The sequence below is a fragment of the Clupea harengus genome, chromosome 22 (genome assembly GCF_900700415.2).
Source record: "Clupea harengus chromosome 22, Ch_v2.0.2, whole genome shotgun sequence".
In the NCBI taxonomy this organism is placed as follows: domain Eukaryota; kingdom Metazoa; phylum Chordata; class Actinopteri; order Clupeiformes; family Clupeidae; genus Clupea; species Clupea harengus.
The window spans coordinates 25,409,457-25,429,773 of NC_045173.1; the positions used below are offsets into that span (position 1 = coordinate 25,409,457).

General features: G+C 42.0%; 3 protein-coding genes across 10 annotated transcripts; all 3 read right to left on the bottom strand.

The window, feature by feature from the left end:
• Positions 1–1,915: 1,915 nt before the first annotated feature.
• Positions 1,916–7,305, bottom strand: pdcd10b (programmed cell death 10b). 2 transcript variants are annotated; one of them, XM_012834253.3, is made up of 8 exons: positions 7,152–7,305; positions 6,034–6,215; positions 5,581–5,634; positions 5,310–5,427; positions 4,624–4,750; positions 4,207–4,285; positions 2,564–2,646; positions 1,916–2,429 (listed from the first exon to the last, which is right to left on the bottom strand). In XM_012834253.3, the coding sequence occupies exons 2-8, from the start codon at positions 6,121–6,123 to the stop codon at positions 2,348–2,350; spliced, it is 633 nt and encodes a 210-aa protein (XP_012689707.1). In that variant the 5' UTR covers positions 6,124–6,215; positions 7,152–7,305; the 3' UTR covers positions 1,916–2,347. The 2 variants fall into 2 exon arrangements, with proteins under 2 accessions (XP_012689707.1, XP_031415774.1); XM_031559914.2 differs by having other exon boundaries at positions 7,189–7,303.
• A 656-nt stretch (positions 7,306–7,961) lies between these two features.
• On the bottom strand, positions 7,962–15,763 carry golim4b (golgi integral membrane protein 4b). Of its 7 annotated transcripts, none has more exons than XM_031559918.2 (14): positions 15,200–15,763; positions 14,441–14,515; positions 14,213–14,262; positions 13,942–13,992; positions 13,696–13,846; positions 12,646–12,728; positions 12,265–12,348; positions 10,986–11,162; positions 10,361–10,679; positions 10,193–10,254; positions 9,140–9,307; positions 8,602–8,667; positions 8,404–8,496; positions 7,962–8,163 (listed from the first exon to the last, which is right to left on the bottom strand). In XM_031559918.2, the coding sequence occupies exons 1-14, from the start codon at positions 15,384–15,386 to the stop codon at positions 8,014–8,016; spliced, it is 1,716 nt and encodes a 571-aa protein (XP_031415778.1). In that variant the 5' UTR covers positions 15,387–15,763; the 3' UTR covers positions 7,962–8,013. The 7 variants fall into 7 exon arrangements, with proteins under 7 accessions (XP_031415778.1, XP_031415777.1, XP_031415776.1 ...); XM_031559917.2 differs by having other exon boundaries at positions 10,193–10,251; positions 13,942–13,995; XM_031559916.2 differs by having other exon boundaries at positions 8,404–8,493; positions 13,942–13,995.
• Positions 15,764–17,374: 1,611 nt separating this feature from the next.
• ptx3b (pentraxin 3, long b) lies at positions 17,375–19,731 on the bottom strand. Its single transcript, XM_012834237.2, has 3 exons — positions 19,451–19,731; positions 18,353–18,919; positions 17,375–18,185 (listed from the first exon to the last, which is right to left on the bottom strand). The coding sequence occupies exons 1-3, from the start codon at positions 19,599–19,601 to the stop codon at positions 17,569–17,571; spliced, it is 1,335 nt and encodes a 444-aa protein (XP_012689691.2). The 5' UTR covers positions 19,602–19,731; the 3' UTR covers positions 17,375–17,568.
• Positions 19,732–20,317: the final 586 nt, after the last annotated feature.

A 20,317-nucleotide genomic window follows, 5' to 3' on the forward strand; every position in this document is an offset into this window, starting at 1 on the left:
TTGTTGCCGAGGATGAGTCACTCTTTCATTAACACTTTTATTTAAGGAGAATCATTTTATTTTTGCTGAACAATGCTCTATTTGTGCAAGAATACCCATACATGAAAAACAAATCTTCTACTTGCAGTGGCTCATTACATCAAGGTTTTTCCATTTTAAATGCTAATTCTCTGCTGGCTCATGGCTATTTCCCACTAATGCCTGCGCTTTCTCAAATTTTGAGGACAGCAAGGCATAACATGAATACCAAGCACTACGTATAAATTAAATTGGACATTTTTGACTGGAATGACTTTGGGCAGCTCATTTGAATTTAAAATATACCAAATGCAAAGCCTACTTGGGAAAATGAAGCAGAATTCATAGTTTGCAGCCATCTCCAAAGGGGGGGGGGGGGGGGGGGGGGGGGGGGCGACATCTTTAAAATGCCATAACAGCCACTTATTGTGATGAGGGAGGCTCTGAGAGACGTGTTGGAGGTGGTGTGTCAGTGGAGATCCTGCACTTCAAAAGGCCACCACAGACACCAGGAGCACACACACAGACACCAGGAGCACACACACACACACCAGGAGCACACACACACACACACACACACACACACCACCCTCGTTCCCTCCTCCAGCATCACTGACGGTGGCCACTGCCAGTCAAAGAGCGCGCTACTGCCCTTCAACAACGCCCGTCAGGCGATCCCGTGTCTGAGCTTCAGCCTGCAGATGCCATGCCGGCGCCCATCTTGGCCTGGAGGAGCGCGTAATGAGCAGAGAAGGTGCCGTGACCAGAACACTGCCCTTCGGCACTCAAATGGAGACGAGGGCAATGGCATTCCATCAACGCGGCCATCTGAAACTGAAAATCTCGGCGAGAACCATTCAAAAAAATGCCTAACTAATAGCAGCAGGCTAAACGGTTTCCAGATGACAAATAAAGGCGCCTAAAAAGGCATCATGAGTTATTAGAGTGGCAGCCCCGACCTGTCTCTTCAAGCCGAGGGGGGCTCCATTTAGAGAATTTAATAAATGCTTCTTCTCACCGGCCTCATCTTGTGGGGTGCTCAAGCTGTCAGTTATGGTTTCCTCCAAAGGATTTAGGTGCACTGGTGACAGGCGGGGGATGCGCCTCAGATGAGAGGACAATTTAGTGGCTTTGTTTTGGTTTTCGCTGGAGCAATTGCATTGGTCAGAATCGGGCCTCTGACTGGAACAGCATGACACTGACAAATCAGGCTCAACATCTCTCTCCTGTTCTCTCTTTGCTCACTATATACACGTGTGCCCAGCATCTGTTCAAAATACATGCATGCATCATTCCCTTATCTCTTCAGTGGGAACATACAGGTTCCTTCACACACACATGAAGCTCCACACAGGGGGCCCTCTGGGCGCGTGGCAGGTATTAGCATTGACAAAGAGTTTCCATCTGTCTGCCCCTGCTACACTCTGCTACGCAATGCCTCTTCAGGGACTGCATATAGCCTCACCAGCCCAGGGCCCTGAGGGGCAAACAGCACATCCCTGATCAACTCTCTATTTCCAGGCCATTCTATTTCACACAGATTGAAGCCCTGCCGGCCCAGGGAGGGGTCCATGGAGTCCAAAGGGGGACTCACATGGATATGGTAAAGGAATACGGCACGAGGCAGGCATCAATGACAAGCACCTGCAGATTCTCCTTTTCGGTTTCATCTCTGAACACCACCTGAACGCACACTACACACCAGAGTAAGGGCTCACAACTTAAAGCCTGATAGTCTAGAAAATGTTAATTTCCTGGACATGCACACACAGACAGACAAAAATCACCACTACTGAAATGGCTAATCATCAGAGACAGATTATTTTCCCTCGCCCCTGCTCATGCAGAAAAGAGATGCACGCGATACACCAAAAATAAATACAACACACAGGACGGACAAGTTTAAAAATTTCAACATTTGGAAACTATTTATTGAACATTTGCAACCAAGTTTTTGTTAAATACATTACTCCCACCTCTTACTCTTCCTTATCTCAGAACTTCAGACAGAATACCAATATTTACACTTTGTATAAGGAATGTTGCATGACACTTTTAAGGCGCAAAGTCTTTTGGCTTTCATTTGATTGGAGCGAAAGTAAAAGTAAAGGTAGTGAAGCTGTCTCAGTGGTGAACTCGTGATTAGGAAGCTAAAAGTAAATTAATATAGATTTTAAATTGTCTTTAATGCCTTACCTCAAATCTTTCACATGAGGCTAGGTTTATAAATTATACTTTGAAACAAAAAAAAAAAAAGGAAAAAAAATGTATTTTACATATATAGGTGCCCATATCCCGCATAAATGTCACACCTCTAGGCCCTGGCCTCCTAGGCAACAGTTTTGAAGGTCTGAAGTATCAAGTTAGTTTGGTGGATGAGCCTGTTGGCACTGATAAAGACGTTTATCGCCCTGCAAGGAAGAGAAAGAAAAGGAGAAGTAAATAGGGTGTGTCACTTCCTACTTCAGTGAAGGAGAGAATTACTGCAATTTTCACAGTAGCATGCTTTTTTTTTTTTTTTTTAAGAAAAGAAAAGTACACTCACTTTCCATCTTTGAAGTATGTTTTCAGGGTGTCACTGAAGCTTTTGGAGTACTTCACAAACTCCTTCTTTTGGTGTTCAAGTGCCTGTGGAAGCAAAGGAAACCAAAGGGGGAAGGTTCAGAGTAAACACACTCGTTACTATGCGGTAGACTGTCAGTGTTTCCCAAAGTCTTTGTTGCACTACAGCCATTGTTAAAGGACACATACATACACTTCTGCAGTATTTTATACTATTCCCTGAGATGTTTTTATGAAGACTGAGTTGGTTGTACCAAAAATGACCTTGGTTTAATTTTTACACACCTTTTCCCCACCACATTAGAATAAGAGGCAGGTTCTGCAGCCGTGTGTTTAAATATTAGACATGCAGCGACCTTTAATCATTAATTAAATTCCCAGTGATGGAATTCAAACACCTGTGCATTAACTGCCAAGCTAGTTGTTCTACCTAGCTAGCTAGCTAGCTACTATAGGAGTCTTTCCACTGCAAGAAATCACGGGGCTTTCAAGTGACGTTCAAGCAAACGTTTACGGAAACAGCCCACTGTTCAAGCTTTTTTTTGTGGCTCTTGCATTTCCACTGTGGTCCGTGCTGGATGACCGGACCTACATGTAGCCTAATAATTCTCTTTCATCACGACTTTAATTCTGAGCACGACAAAGATATATTTCTCCACTGGCAGCACCAACATTAGACCATTAGAACAGAGGATTTTTAGAATTCAAGGACAGTTTAATTTAGCTAAATGGGGTTCGATTTCAAATCTTTTCCATGACTTTTCAAAGACCCTTAATGAAATTTTCATGACCTTTCACAAACAACTGTATCCCGCTGCAGAAATTTTCACACAATGAAATATTATTTATGGAAGAGTACAATAACATAGTTGATTCCACTAGACCTACACACGGCAGTGTTTACCCAAGGATTTTTTTTTCATCTTATGTAAGCTCATCCAAGTTAGCAAACATCCATCAGTCAAAGAAATTGAATCTCACAATGTTGGATACACTGTTTAAAATTGGAAACATTTGAACTTACTTATGATTTGCGGACTGGTAGTTAACAAAACAGTTTGGACTGAAACACCACTAATGTTGTCCTTTTCGATGTTAAGATCCTTTAAAGAACATTTAAACTACTTAATGCAGACTGGAACAGCAAATTTCCTCTTTCTCCCTGACATCTCTTTTTGTTGTTTCCACAACATGGAAGCATAACTTGCTGAATAACTAGGTAGCTGGCCCCATCTTTTTAACCCACGTTTCTTTGGGCGGTCATACGTTAACATGGGTGGTACTATAAAAGAAAAACAAATATGGATACCTCGTCATATTTAATTACTTTTGAAAATGTTGGCCCATTCGCTCCACCTACTTTATTGCTATGAGCGTAACAGACTGTCCACTTTCAAAGGCGTGGCAGGTCTGTACCATATATCGAACTGTCTTATTTCAAAAACAGCAAGGAAGAAACGTTTTTCATGATATTGGTAGTGATGGTTACGGTGGTCTTAGCACAACAATGCTTTTGGGAAACGCTTTCTTGGATGAAACATACTTCCTAGCTAACATACTAGGAAGATGCTGTGTACTGTGGAGCTGGGAGTGTGTGCATGACGGTGTGTGTATTGCTGAACCTACCCGGCGGTTCTGATACTGATATTTCTTGAACACATTATTCACTGTGTCCAGCAGCTCCTTTATGGCACTGGCTATGTCTCTGCACAGAGGGAGAAAAGATTGGAAGTCAATCCAGGACTAAACCCACATCCACAAGAGTACACACATGCGCACAAACACAGAGTTATTTCCTCATGTTATGGAACATGTACATTCTGAGTAGCCTGAAAAACATAAGAAAACGTCCAGACAACAGTTCAAGTGGGCACTTTAGATCATCTCCGGGTGAAGGTCTGTTTAAGTTATGTGCTTGTAATCTTATGGTATATCAGTGGTTCTGGTGAGGACCTAGTTTCATAATATTATAAGAGTGGGGGGGAGACAAAGCTAATCAAAGGAAATAGTAATCTGAATTTGTATGAAACTGAGGTTGCTCACTTTATGGTCTGCAGGAAACGCACACGATCGTTGATCTCGTCTGGGATCTTGCTTAGAATCTGCTTCAGTGCTCTTGCCTTCTCGTTGAGGTCCTTGAACTCCTGCTCCTGCCTTTCAATCATATATTCTGTGATAAAGACAAGATTAAAAAAAGGTCCTCGTTGTTAACATGATGATCTGAACAATATACTGTACAGTACATATGAAGTCCAAAGACTAGAGGGAAAGGTTGATTGGGAAAGGAAGAGAAAAGTGCATTTTCTGGCATCACTCTGAAATATCATAAAAAAAATATGTATGCATGCATCACAGTATCATATAATGGCATAGCATGTCTGAAAGCCAAGCCTTCGCATCAGTGAGTATGCATCAGTGAGTATGCATCAGTGAGTATGCATCAGTGAGTATGCATCATAAATGCACTCCCACACACTTCATGGCAATCTTTGTAGAACACGTTTGGATAATTAAAACATTCTGCCAAATGATGTGTATTCGCAGGATGTGTAATGTATTTTTAGACCCTCCTGCATGTCGTGTCTTTATTCTCTAATTAAGTCATCCTCATTTCCAAAAATACATTTAAGTTATTCTGAACATCATGAATTACAGGAGCAGAAATTAGGGATGCTGCCTTTTTCAACGATAAAAAAAAACTTTGAGTCAAAGCTCAACATTATCCCCACCTTCCACATCATCTGCAGCCATGCGAAGCAAAGACTCTGTAAAGTTGATCTCCACATTCTTCTTCTCCAAGATCTTCATAATGATGTCCTGAGTGAGTCCTGGGTTCTCTTTCTCTGCCTACACAGGGAACATCCATAAACACCACATACACCAGAGCTAGTGCACAGCCCTCTCCTGCATAATGGTATTCTAATGGACCTTATTAAGTGCTTCTGTAATCCATTTAAAACAAGACAAACATTAACATTGGGAAACAAGATCTGTTCGTACCTTAATGAATGCTGCTCTCAGTGTTTGTGCCGCCGACAAATTTATCCTCTCCAACTGCAAATAAAAACAGTCCATTCACAAACAAAACAAAAACAAACAAACAAACAACAACAAACAAACAAACAAGGGTACATTCAAGAGTACAATACTCATAATGTTAACAACAGTGAAACATTAGAAAAGAGTGACAAAATAATAGGCTGAATAGTAGTATCTGGTGATGCTGGACTAAAATCTTTCCTTTGTCTAAAACGGCGTAATGTTACCACAGTAACATATCAGTTTGCAATGCACAGGAGCACCATAAATAGAGCTCTATTTAAAAAATAAAAAAAGCACACTTTCTGAGAGAAAATCAGTCAAGTAAAATTGTCTGTAAATATTCATATAACTTTAACAAAAGGGAGGAAGTCCTGTCCTGTTTACACACTACCATATGCAATCACAAATTACCTCATTGAAAACGGGGTACATGACTGCGTATAATGTCATGGAGACCATCGAGTTCGTCTCAGCTTCATTCTTCATCTCTTCCATTGTCATCCTCAATGGAGGGCCTACTCCTTGTGAAAATGAGCAAGGGAAGTAGGCCACTACTTTCTAACAGTAGCCTTGTCCTATGGCCCTGAAGCACCCTGTAAACAAGATGAACAGGACACCTGTTACCACTATATCGTTTACCTTCTATAACAGTTTAGGGTCAAACTAATTCATCATTTTCACCACGGGGGTTTAATACACAATGTCGTCTTAAATGCGCATATTGACATAGTTGTTAATCTTCCTGAATCCATTAAAGAGTGCACACTTAAGTCGCGCAGAATTAACCTGGACACAGTGTTCTTTCAATTCATTACCATTTGATAGGATAACACTGACTAACTCAGTTGTCGACAGAACACTTCCCGGTGGGAGTTACAGTTTAACACACCAGCACTTGGCCGACCAGCTACACAAATCAGCTAGCTGGCTAGCTTTCTCTATCCAAAGACCTTTGCTTTCTGCTAACTAAGCTTGCTAGCTGCCACATACATGTCAACTGCATGGCCTTCACAACAACCGCTTTCAACTTGTACCACTACCCTTTTATTAATTAGGAACTTTCCTGGTAAGGACAAGTATTTCACAGTTCTATCAACAGCATGACTATAGCCAGTAATACAACATCCTCGTACACATTGTAACATCTAATTTGCTGGTTATTCGCGGGGCAAAGTAAACACGACGTAAATGGATACAATATTTCCGCAATAAGCTAGCTGTAACGCTTGTTAATCACGTTGCAAACCTGCTAGAATTGTGAATAACGAGCAGACAACAGTGGCTACAGGTAAAACGTTAAATACACACCAGCCTAAAGTTAACTTAAGAACAAAATATCATCCGCCTGCTTCGCTATTTAACGCAAGTTCACAGGCCAGTTAGCCAGCTAGCTAACGGGCTCATTGAAGGCCAATAAGATTGGCTAGCAGGTTTGCCATTTGTAACTCATAGCTTGAAGGTATGTTTGGCGAGAAGTTTCCTTGAAGCAACAGCCAAAAAATGTCACCGCAAACATCATATAGTGTTACCTTTTCCCAGTTCTTTATAAATGACACAACAACGTACACAATTTAGTCAAAATAATGGCTTCCTTTTTGTTGTTCAGCTGTGTTTTCTTTTCTAGATGAAGACGGAAGACGGAAATCAGCATTCGCCTTCTTCGGGTAGATTGATTTTTAGGAAGCAATGTTGGAATGTGCACTGCTGCCACCGAGTGGTTTGGCTGTTGCAGAGAAATTATAGTGCACTATTAGTTTTTTACTATTACATTTCTGCGTTGGGGGATGGGGGTCACAGAACTGCATAGTGCGTAGCTAAGTTGCGACAGGTGTGTTTAGCCACAGGTGTGTGTTCTGTCCACCACATGACTACATTAAAAACCACCATAAAAATTTATTTGCAGATGATACCAGTTTTCGCAAAAACATGCTTCAAAAAGTGTCAAATTACGCTCTCTTTAAATTGTGGGTTTGTTTCCCTGCCTGCATATGTAGATATGTTATTGGCAACTGGTAAGGTTTCAGATTACTGTTGATTGTAGTATTAATCAGACTATTATTTGTATTATTAATTATTATTAGGCTACTATTTACTATCGTTGTTGTTGTATTTGGCAGATCACCGTGAACTACCCAAAAGAAAGTAAAATGTACAGTAAAAATCTGAATACAACAAAAAATAGTCAGAAGGACCTGATATTTTCAAAATATCCGTATCACCTCAGTCAACATTCTCTTTCAAATGCACAGGAATCATAAAAAAAGAGTATCAACAACATTTCTTAAAAGTTAATCTTTCCAAAAGAAGAGCAAATGACGCAATCAGAAAAGAAAACAGGCTTCAAAGACAATGGATATTCTTTTTTGAAAAATATCATGTTTATTATGTTTTTTACATCTCTGCTCTTCTATTTGTGTGTATTTCCTTGGGGCCTTCATTCTCTTCAACGATGTCCACCTCCCCTTTGTAGTCTTCTTCTTCTTCTTCTTTATTATGATCTCTATCTTCATGTGTATCTTGGGTGTCTTCAATCCATGGCCCCTGTGCAGAAATGGAGACAATGGTCAAGGATTCTATTAGGCAAGTATTGATTTTGGAGATGCTCTGGGTTCAGATAGAGATCAATTTCTATTAAATGACATGGTCATACATCAAGCGTCAAATCATCAATCTGAGTTTCAATGAATTAATTACAAAATACAATTTAAGTTTGATTATCACAGATGAAAGTTAATGAACAAGACAGTAAAATAAACAAAAATGTTCTTCAGAGGATTTAACCTGCTCAGTATTTTCCTCACTGTATGGGTCTTCTTCATTTGGCACATCCTCCTCTCTCTCCTGTTTATCCTCCACCATATCATCCCCAGCCTGCTGGCAAGACAAGATCATGACTCTGTCATGTGTTTTGCCATCTGACTTATCTGTTCAAAACACCATGACCACACACAAAATGTTTGAAGGAGACTATTCTTTTACATCTTCCTCGGCCTCTTCGTATTGGTCATCCAGATTGTCTTCCTGCTGGTCTGGACTTCCTGCCATCTGCATTAAAAAAAATCAATAAAAAAACACTTTATTGACATTATCCACAGAACACTTGCTCAAGAAAAGTGCCATGGCACTTCTTCAGTAATTACTCCTGTTTTTTATCGTACTCCTGTACTCCTGTACTCCTGTACTCTATCTATCTATCTATCTATCTATCTATCTATCTCTCTGTCTGTCTGTCTGTCTATATATCTAAACATACGAGAGAAAGTGTTTCTTCTGTATGAAGCACACAATTCTTGTTGATCAGTCCCTCAAATGGCTTCAAATGGTAGCTTATGACCTAATAAGCCTCTCGTCTATGGACGCTTTCCAAGCCATTATCCAGTCTGAGGTAACTGCCAATCCTTAGTGCCGTCTTGAGGTGCAGCCAAGCACAACTTTATCACATAATCTGCCTGCATTCCATGGGCTGAGGGGGTAATGCCCTCCTCTCTCAGCAGGGCCCCTTCCTGCTCCCTCTCACCACCAGCTGCTCCTCCTGGGCCACCCGCTCCTGGCTGCCGGTTGGCCGACGAGCTGCCTGCTCTGGCGGGACTGGCTCGTCCAGCTGCTTCTGCTCTGCCTCCTCAAACTCATCCTCTCCCTGGTTGTTGGGGTCTTCTGCAGGATTCAGCACCTCATCTTTCAGGTCCTGTGTGTAATGGGTAGAACACAGCATACAAGCTGTGACGTGCCATGTGGTGCTCTAAACCATACCAAATTAGGCAAAATTCTCAAGACAAGCTTGATAAAAAAATAGTGCTGTCAGTTCAATGCGTTATTAACAGCGTTAACACAAACCCATTTTAACGCCGTTAATTTTTTTAGATTAACATTCTTTTTGGCCTGCAAACTGTGTAGTAGGCTAACGTTACGGTTTGAGTGAATGGTGAGCGCGATACGGCGAAATGGATGATAAAAAGCTTCTGAATGGAAAGTTTACTTTTAAAAGTTGTGTTGTGCAAAAGAAGCCAGCTTCACTGTTGTCCGAAATTGTCAACAGGCAGCTGGCTGAAAGCAAAGAAGTGGTAGGCTTACCTTTTATTGGTAACCTAACTGTTACGGTTCATTGTTTCTGAAATAAGAGGCCTGACTGCTATGTTCCCAGCAAACTTGAAAAAAAGAAAATATTAAGCCATGGTTTAACTGCACTATAGGCTGAGTCCTTGTTTACCTGAAATGTGCACTTTATAATTTTATTTTGTACCGCCCTGTTTGGCAATGTTGGTTTTCAATAAAATAAAACATTTGCATAAAGCAAGCCAATCCACTTTTCCATGTTGATAAGGGCATTCAAATAAAAATAAAATGATGGAAAAAATAAATAAACGAAGGGACATTTAGAATAAAAAAAATTGCGATTAATCGCGATTCATTTTGAGTTAACTATGACATAAATGCAATTAATCGCGATTAAATATTTTAATCGTTTGACAGCACTAAAAAAAAAGCATGAGGTGCATGAAGGAAGAAAGGTGTCTAGAGTCTAGACGGTATTATTTATTAAGCGACAGTAAGAAACGGCACACGTCCTCACGTTGGCAGGCATATGAATGTCCCCAACCTCATCTCTGTCCTTGTGATGTGGATGCAAGTCTACTAGAAAAGAAAAAAGATTTTCAAAGATAAAACAAGATTTTCAGACTTGTAGTCCACCCATTCAAACTGAAAGAAACTTTCCATTCTGTCAAAGAGTCTTCCTTACCAAGGACAATGTCTGGGTTTAGTATCTCTGGCTGCCTCTTCAGTCTGCTGAGCCCCTCCTTCCTCTGGTTTTCCTCATGAGAGTGCAGCCGCTTCCTGCCAGGATCTCCATCCAACACAGTGTGTTCTAACCGGCTACGCCAGTGCTGAAAGCTCGTCTTCTCTCGGTTTTCCAAAACCTTATGTTCCTTTGCCTCTTCAGGAACCATCTGCACCTGTTTTGGTTCCACTGTCTGTTTGTTGTCACTCTCAACTCTTACCACATCTGGTATTACGTGATGGGAGACTTCAGGCTCCACCTTCTCCTTGTAACTGGCCATCTGAGATGAGAAATATTCATACCTTGCTGTTTAGTGCAGCTACACACTGCGTACACCCAACTGAGCACAATTACAGCTTACAGTTTCAGTATTTACAGAACTGCATGCAAATTATGGATTTCTTTACAATAATTTTGACAGATTTGGCTGTTTGTTTAATGTCCTGAACCAAGAATTACATTTCTGAAACCTGCATAGATTCTATTATAACTTTTTGTACTGTATAAAAAGCAAGAACATTGCGGCATCAGGAATAATGGGTCAGGGCTGGCTCTCCTGTTTAGCGAGGTGTTCTAGTGGTCCTACCGGAGTGTGTGCCTGTGTGGTGGTGTGCCCTGGCTGTGTGTGAGGGCTGGGTTTGGTCTCTGGGGCTCCCAGGCCAAGGCTCTGCACGTGAGGAGGACCTTCTCTGGGGCTGTGAGGCACGGCCTGGGTAGCGCTGAGAGTCTGCCCTTTGAGACGATGCAGCTCCTGCACGTGGAGCTGTGTTCAGAAAGCAGCGTGAATTTTCAACACCCGAGTCACCAAAGAAACAACATGCAAAACCCCTGAGGCTGCTGATGAGGCTGATTTGACACAGACAGTCACACACATGCAGATTAACAATCATGTCCTGATTTCTTAGTAATGAGCCGATGGAACAGTGCTCTCCATGTTTGCTGCTCTGGAATATGAGAACAGACACCTGGACTTTGACTGGATATCAAACTGAGTCATTTATATCTTAGAAATCGGAAATTATATGTCTTGCTTCCTATGTCTCACTTCAGTTCAAACTTTGATCACACTTTAATTACACTAATAACATTTTGTTTAGAAGCTGACCAAAACAATAATGTATGTTGGTGGGGCATTAGATGTAATGAAAAACAAACAAAACAACATCAAGGGCAGCCATAGCTTGTTGCTGCTGTGCTGTGCACCACACGTGTGACTTGTGGCATAGGGCTGTGGGTATACTTTGTTCTGAACAGCATGCAATCAGCCATTTCAGTTCAGTCCAACTGCTGTGTCATTTGTGCCACTGGTGGTTATTGGTCAGCAATCACATGCACTCCTAGCACGTTACAAAAAAAGATCATGGCAGAGCCACCCAGTCTACGCAGGGGAAGGGAAGAGACTATCTCTCGATGCACAATGGTATTGAATGCTATTAGGTGGTCTTGATTTGAAAACCTACCAAGCCATGGGTTTCCTACTGTACCCACTGAGCCCCATCTCAGATCTGTCTCTTCAAAATCTTCGCTTCTAATAAATGACAAAGGAATACACAAAGCTGCAGAGGAAGAATTAGGAGGCGGTAACCTTGATTAGAGAGGTACCTGGTGTATGACTTTCTGCACTTCACAAACATGACTCTGGTTTAGTAAGGAGACAAACTTATCAGCTTAGCATTCCATATTTTAAGGTCTATGCAACAAAAAAAACATTCTCTACAGTTCAGCGTGGATGCAGAACTGTATTCAGTGTTATGTTGTTTGAAGAAGACATGCTGTAACAGACAGAATCAATAAAGCAGCTCTCATTCCTCAATCGTACAAACATGCCTCATCATATCTCAGTTCTGTCAAGGGTACCCCATCACCTCTGCGACAGCAAGAGCACTCCTGTGATCTTCTACAGTTAGTTGAAGTTGATCATTTGAAGTCCTTAAGTCCTTGTGTTGTTGCTGCATTGCAAGAAGAAACATATACATAATAATGACCTGGAAGGTGTGTCCTCATGTATATAATTAGTCTTCATGTCTTCTACTTTGTTACACTGTTCACTATAGAATTGAAGATGTAATTTATGATTCAGTGTTTCACTGGATTAAACAAACACTTTGTCCAGGTTCTGTTCTTTCTAAAACATGCTTTGTAAATACGTTTGACTAAAGTTACGAAGACAGCGGTTGGCTTTCAAATTAAAGGCTGACTATTTAACATTTGCAGCAAGGGGCTGCCCTCCATAAGTGTCTGCTGACCCGCACGTCCAGCAGCTGAGTGCGGATGTCTTGATGTGCTTTCCTCAGCTGACGGTTCTCCTCCTTTAGGTTATAGACATTCTCTGAAACAAATGCAGCGCAAGACACAACGCATCAGATTGAGTGCATGGACTAACACAATGGAACTCTTTTTATGACCATCAAATGACTTACGGCACAATACAAATAAAAAGCAAGGAATGATATGTTGATGTGACGACCCCCTTTGCATTCATTCCGCATGCTTTTACAGGATTTTGAAGGATTTGTCACGCATCTTCCTAAATCCATCCAAAGCCAATATTGACAAAACTGTACAAACACTGTCTCCTCCCTATATAGACATGACCGTCTGGGAATACAATTCAAGAAAATAATCACATAATGTATATATATATATATATGAATCTTGGCAGACACACAATGTTTCTTTGTACTTGGCACTAAGCCGACAAACCGGTGAAGTTGGGCAAACATTACACTGTAGCAAGTGTAATGTTATGTTAGCTCATAATACCAGCAAACATCTGACTAGCCTATGACAACACTTCACAGTACTGCGGTTGTAGAGGGTCCAACTTCCAGTATCCAGGGTGGTATCAACTGAATAGAAGCACCCGCAGAAAAGCCAATGAGTGATGCACAAAATTCAGTGCAAACAATTCAATCAAAGGCATCCAACCAGAAGCCCACTAATCCCCCGTGTCAGCGTGTCCCCTGCGTGAACTCTCACTTCTGCTGTTCACCCAATTGGGTAACGCCACCATAACTGACCTGACATGACGACATGACCTTTGTACTCATAATTCATTTGAAGTATAATTATAATGGTTTCTAATTCAGTCATAACATTAATAAACACAATAATCATTAATCATTATTCATAATCAGAATGCTCCATGAGGAACCATTAGTATATGATTACCATAATTCATCATAATACTAGGTGAGACATTGAGTTTAAAATACTGTCATTACAATACTGTCATTCAGTTAACATCTCTGAATAGATAGACAAGACTCAGAGAGTAGAATGCTAGTGTGTGTTACCTTTGAGTCTGGAGATCTCCACCTCTTTGGTCCTTTGGAGATGGTCAATCTGCTCTCGGTGTTCGTCCAAGACTCGCTCGTGGTTTTCCCCTTGGTTCTGGTGTTGCTCCTGCATCTCATAATACTGTTTCTTCAAGTCTTCATGTTGGCTCTAACATACATGTGAGATGACATGGTTAATGCATGGGCTGGACTCTGCAGATATAAATTGGATGCACTGGATGACCTGCAGAGCGGGTCAAATACCTTTAGCATCTGATGTTGTGCCTGCAATGCATTGAAGCGATTGGTTGACTCCTGCTATTTAGTTATAGAAAGGAATAGAAAAATAAACATCATTCAGTTCTTTACAACAAACGCCACCAAATCCATACATACACCCCCCCCCGCCCCCCCCCCCCCGCCCACACACACACACACACACACACACACACACACACTGAAGTTACAGCACCCCACACAAGCCACAATAAACAACACATGACAGACTAAGCCATTTATAACATATTTTACAAACCTTTTCCTTGTTCAGTAAGTGTTCGGACTCAAGTTTATATACAAGGTGATCTGTGATGATTAAAAATCAAGAAACAAAGGGCAGTACATTGTTAGGAAATAACCAAACAGCAATGCACACACGTGTGATGCAGATCTACAGAAGAGGTACGTTATAAAAAAAGGTACTAAACATAGCATTAGTCCATGACAGGGGAGTCTGTGTTGTGATCGGAGGTTTGGCCCGTACCATCTTTGGCCTTCTTGTGTTCCATTCTCTCCTTCTGCAGTGATTTCTCCAGTCTGGACCTGTGCTCATAGACCACTGGCAGAACACAGGAACAGAGACACTTTAAATAAGGGACAGCTTGGAATACTTAGATATAATTACAAATTGACCGTAGTTTAATTAGCACACCTGCAACTAAAAACACAAAGCAATTGCACCAAACGAATGGCAATAAACAACACTGTTTTATATGTTTGCATGTTATTATAACATGTGCATGTTATACTTTAAAGTGTGCATAAGCATAGTGGTGCATGAGAGAGAGAAAGAGAGAGAGAGAGAGAGACCATGTGTGTCAATATGTACACGACACAAACAGCAGAAATACCACAATATGGTGATATCTCAGATGCTGTGACCACTGCTGGTGTGGATAACATAGCTGTTTTATCCATAAGCCACTGAAACCATTTTCATCATTTGGAAAACCACCTACGCCATGAAATACGAAAAAACGAACTTTTGCAGAACACTGACTAATTCTATCGTTGTTTCCTCTTTATCTTCGATGTATTTCCGTGATGTCAAAACGAAATTCACTACCCCTTTGAAGTATTGATGGAATATGCAACGATGCCTCACATTCTTTGTGTCGAAAAAAGGCATATGCAACTTCAACCAGTAACAACATGTGACACGAACAACTTGTCTGTTCCATCACTTGGGTGTGACGTAGTGGTTTCGGCGCACAATGTAGGCTATACTATTGTTTAGTTTTACCTTGAAGCTGAGCGGACAGTGATTCCTGGTGTTGCTGATACTTCTGAGCCATCGCCTCCGTCTTTTTTAGCTGCTTGTGCATCTCGTATGATATCATGAATGCATACATACTTCCACAGATGACAGTAATAAGTAAAAAAGACTGAAATATTTTCCTCTGTCTCCTGGAACATACTCCTTTCCCCATTCTCACTGGACTGTCTTCTGTCTCGTTTGGGTCGTCGAAGTCAGACACGCTAAGGAGAGCGTTGTCTTTCTGTTCATCTGTTTTCTTTTTTTAAAACTATAGTGAATGCATAGTTTGCGCAAGTTTGTGCAAAAATGGCGCAAGTCTATCACTGGCTTAGTATTGCGTCAACTTTGTCTTACGTTCTTCTCTTCATATTGCAGAATAAGAGACGATGGTAAAAACAATGTCCATCCCTTCGCAATCTCTTGGTTAGTTTGGGGCCAGGGAAAAGAAGCACACAATTCCACTGTTCAAAATTTCTAATAGGCTACGTGTCACAGGACTGTGAAGAAGTTCCATGGACTGGAAAGGTTCGTCTCCAGGAAGTCCCTCCTCCCGCAATGAAGCAGTAGCTCAGCCTTGTACTTTAATTTACACAACAAAAAGCCTTTGCTATGATTTCATGACATGACTTAAACAAAGACCCTTAGTATGAAACATACAAACTTTTGAGTTGTAAATACAACGCATATGCATCATTTTTGCAGCATGCCTGATCCTATTAGGTTAATGCTTGGAATACTGTTACATTTATATCATGCATTAGTTCAGTTGTTTTTTTTCTTCATCACTTTAAATTAAGACTTGCTGTATTAAATATCTCTTTGGCATTATGTATACTATATGTATGGCTCAGGCAGATGACTTGTGTTTTTGACTATGTATTATTAAGTAAGCTAATACAACTCAACCTATATTACAGCACAGTGGCCTAGGCCTGGTTGTATAGATAGTCATATGAATGACTTCCTCTAAGGGGCACCACAACCATCGAAATGTGAAGTGTCTCACCTAACTGTTTGTCCTTTGTAACCTCATAAGCCATGCAATCGTTCAGTCACAAAACACATCATCACAATACTAGGCCAACATCCTTGCTGTTTGGACGTATTCAGAGGCAATGTGCTGGTTGGGGATGAGTGTATTGATGCATTGGATCGGACTTAGATCTAAGCAAGAATTGCTTTCTAATTCTCTTCACAAGGAAATTGTCTGATGATTATTCATTACTGGGCACTGTGTTAATACTTTTATAGGCAGAGGGTCATTGGCAATGCCCCTGTCTCCGCCTTTCTCACAACTGGAAAACTGTCTTCATCGCAATAAATGTTTCATTTTACGCACGTGGGTGTAATTTTAAGAGTGCCGCAAATATGGGCTGGGCAGACGACTGGCAACGGCTTTCTATTCACTGGCCTTGTGGTCAGACTTCGCCAACTGACAACAGAATTCACAGTATGGCAAACAACGGTTCTGTAATGGGCAGGGCAGCCATTACAAATGGCACACAAACAGCAGAGAGAGAGAAAAAGAGTCTCTGTTTTTGATTAACAACAATGTAAACAGTATTAATTGCGAGGTACGTCTCCAAGACCAGACTCCACCTTCTATCATTAAAATGTAAGAGATGGAAAAATACATACACTTTCATTAGCTTATTGGAAATGACATTTCAAAGCCATGTTGTGTTTTACTGGTCTTTATTTGTTCAAGAGAACTATTTACAGGTACATAGTTATGTTCATAGTACACTAAAACTAACATCAAGGAAGCCTTACTGTGCACATAAAAAGCACATAAAACCGGCCTTTATGTTCATTTGCATTTCAGCATTTCAAATCTAAGGCTTTTTAAATGGACACTGGATTGAATAGCGTTCCATTCTGTATAAAGACCACAAAGCATCCTTAGAGCTGAGTGAGAAATCCAGTTCTTGTCAAGGTTGAAATAACTGTATACATCTTAAGCAAGCATTTGGAGTTACCTTGAAAAGCTGCTGAAGAAGAATGTTTTATCGCAAAAGAAGTTGCTGAGTTTATTAAGGAGGTAATAACTTGGCAAGTGCACCTGAACCCACAATGTACACAATCCAACTAAAATACTTAGCTTCCCCATTCATCCATTTCTGATAAAAAAACATTGCTATGGGTGAATTGTCTGGGTGATAAAGGAATTTTAAAAGGGTAAAGAAATACTAAAAAGTATTCTCTCCCTTTCAGATGTGTACACACATTTAACTTGAATTATCAAGAATTCTGTCCATTTCAATCTTAACCTTTTCTTTCTCTTTTCTAGTGTATCATTAAAGCCCCTTGTAGGAAATCTCTCTTCCAAAGTTTTCATCCCTGTGGAAAGTCAGTCAGTTGATGTATTGAACACTGCTGTATGGTGTCACCTCTGAAACACCCCAGCCAATCACATTTCCACGATCATCACATGACCCCTCTGGCCTTGCACTCTGTGAGATCCTCTCCGCAGCCAGGACATGGTCCCACACATTCACCCCCGACATCTTGCCTGTGAAGGCTAGCATTGGGTCAACATCTCGCTCCAGCCCAGGACCTCCCCGCTCCTGCCCCAACAGCACTGTGCCATCTGCTGCCAGGACGTGCCCCTCGGCCACCCCAGGGGAATGGGCAACCTGCTGCCCATCGACCCACAGGGAAGCCAGACCCTGGTTGGAGCTCCATGTGCCGCAATAGTGCCTCCACTGCCCTGCGTCTGCCACACTCTGTGCCCCCACCAGCCGAGACTCCCCACCGACGGTGAAGTGCACTGATCGCCACGTCAGGAGAAGCTGGAGCTCTTGAGGGTTCTGTTGGGTGCCATAGGAGAATAGCACTGTCTTGTTGAGGGACTCTGTCACTTTAGCCCAGAGACACACGGTGAAGGACCTCAAGGACATCGGCCTGTCGGGCTTCACAGTGGCAAAGGCATGTCGAGAGCGCATGGGAAAGAACAGGGCCATCTCACAGCCTAAGAGACACCCGGACAAAATAAAAGACAAAAAAAAATGTTTTACACTTAAATGAAACATCACCAACCACCAACAAGTGATGGGAGCTACAATTTCAGACAGCTGCAGTTTCTATGGTCACTTCTGTAATAAGTAGTATGAAATTCTTCTTTCATTTTGCACCTACCTGATGGTATGTAACGAGAGGCAGATGACCTTTGGAAGACAGCTAACTGTGCCTGGACTCTCTGGAGGTCTGACGCTACTGCCAGAAGAGTCCTCTCCATCTTGGTTCCACCTGCAGAGGTTGCATCCTGCTCTTTGGGATGTGTTGGCCGGGTCTTCATGGGCGCCTGCCCCAGAGAAGCCCCGTGCCCATACCCACTCTCCAGCTTGGCCAGGCGGGCAGCCTGGGCCTTTTGGGTGTCCTGTAGCAGGTGGCGTGTTGCGTTGTGCTGTGTCTGGCACTTCTCCTCAGCCTCCCTGAGCTGACGCTGGGTGTGCTGGAAGCCTCGGCTCATCTGCTCGCCCAGCCCCGCGCACGTGCCCTCCAGCGCTGTGGCGCAGGCTCTTCTGTTGTCAGTGGACAGGCGCCTCATCTCGTCCCTCAGGTACTGAAGCTCCACTCTGACCATGTCATCCACATGCTGCATGAGCATGTTCTGCCTCATGTGGGAGTCCTCCAGCATGATGAAGAGCTTGTCCCACCTGCTCAGGTCCCTGGCAGCACAGGGAGCTGCTGTGGGGGTCACCGCTGCAGGAGGAAGGAGAGGGGAGCCTTCAAAAGCTAGCTGGCAGAGACATAGCTGGCTTAAATATGACTTTGTGGAGTGGTATTTTTGTATACACAAAACAACACACATCCATGAACACAGGGTGTTTGTGCACTGTTCTGATTTAATTGCACAGCACACATGGCAACTAATATGGACGATAAAGTATTTTTGTGATAGTGCTCGGTAGTGCTTCACATTAAGGTGTACATATCTAACATTATTCAAAATGAACAGACATAAACTTCTGAATTAAAAGTTACTGCTAGTTACTGCTTTGTTGGTATTAAAATGCATTGCATTCATTTTATGTAGCGGAAGCTGAATGTAAAATGGGCTATGAAGGTGAAGTTGTACCATAATGACTAGTTGAAGTTGGGGGTAGCTTGTTTTATGAACTCATAAAAATCCAGTTGTTTGCATTCAAATCTAGTGAAGACATCCACATTTCACAAAGTCATGTTATAAGTACATGTTCATTCAAAAACAAAATAATATCTTTCTAGCCTTACCTTCTGAGGGGTCATCCTCTGAAATTTCATTGTAATATGAGTCTGCATAGTTCACATCAATGTCCTCTCCATACCCGAGCCCCATGCCACACAGCGTGGAAGAGATGCAAACCGCCACTAATCCCCATGACAGACACATCCTTCTCATCATATCAGAACAGCCTTATGTGCGCAAGAGGAGTCGGTACAGCAGGCTCTACTGCCTGCTCCCCCCTGCCTCTCCCTTTGTTATCACTGAGCAGACGGTGAGCCAAAGTCCCCTGATGTGAATTATGCACTGGCCAGCAAGCTGACTGAGCCAACACGAGGCTGGCACTCTCTTTTAAACCCGGCTCATGGGGCAAGGGGACTTGCAGCATGAGGCAGTCTATGTGAGATCCTGGTGGTTGGGTGAGACGTGTTCGAGGTGGGCGTGGGGTAGACGGAGCATGTAAGGAGGCAGGGGGAGTTTCCTTTGCGAAGGGAAGTCTGGCAAAAGTTATCCCAGAGGATTAAGGGTTGACTGAGAACAGAATGGGCTTTGCACATGTTTCCAGGATGCCCCAATGATATAGTAGAGGTTGTTGGATCTTGTCAAATGATGTGGACCGGTTTCCATCAGGGCAAATTAGAACCTAACTCAAAATATATCATATAGTACATATTAACACTCAGAACAAGAATGAAGCACTTGCACGTGAATACATTTGAAAAGGTGATCTCTTTTCCCCTCTAGTTACAAGCATTGTTATGAAGTATGTATGTAGGAAATGTATACCCATATACCCAATTCCCAGCCTAAACACTTAGAAATCATAGTGTAATAAACTGAAAAACTCTTTTCTGCCCTGGCAGAGAAGGCCATGCCCCTTCCCTTTAAATCAGATT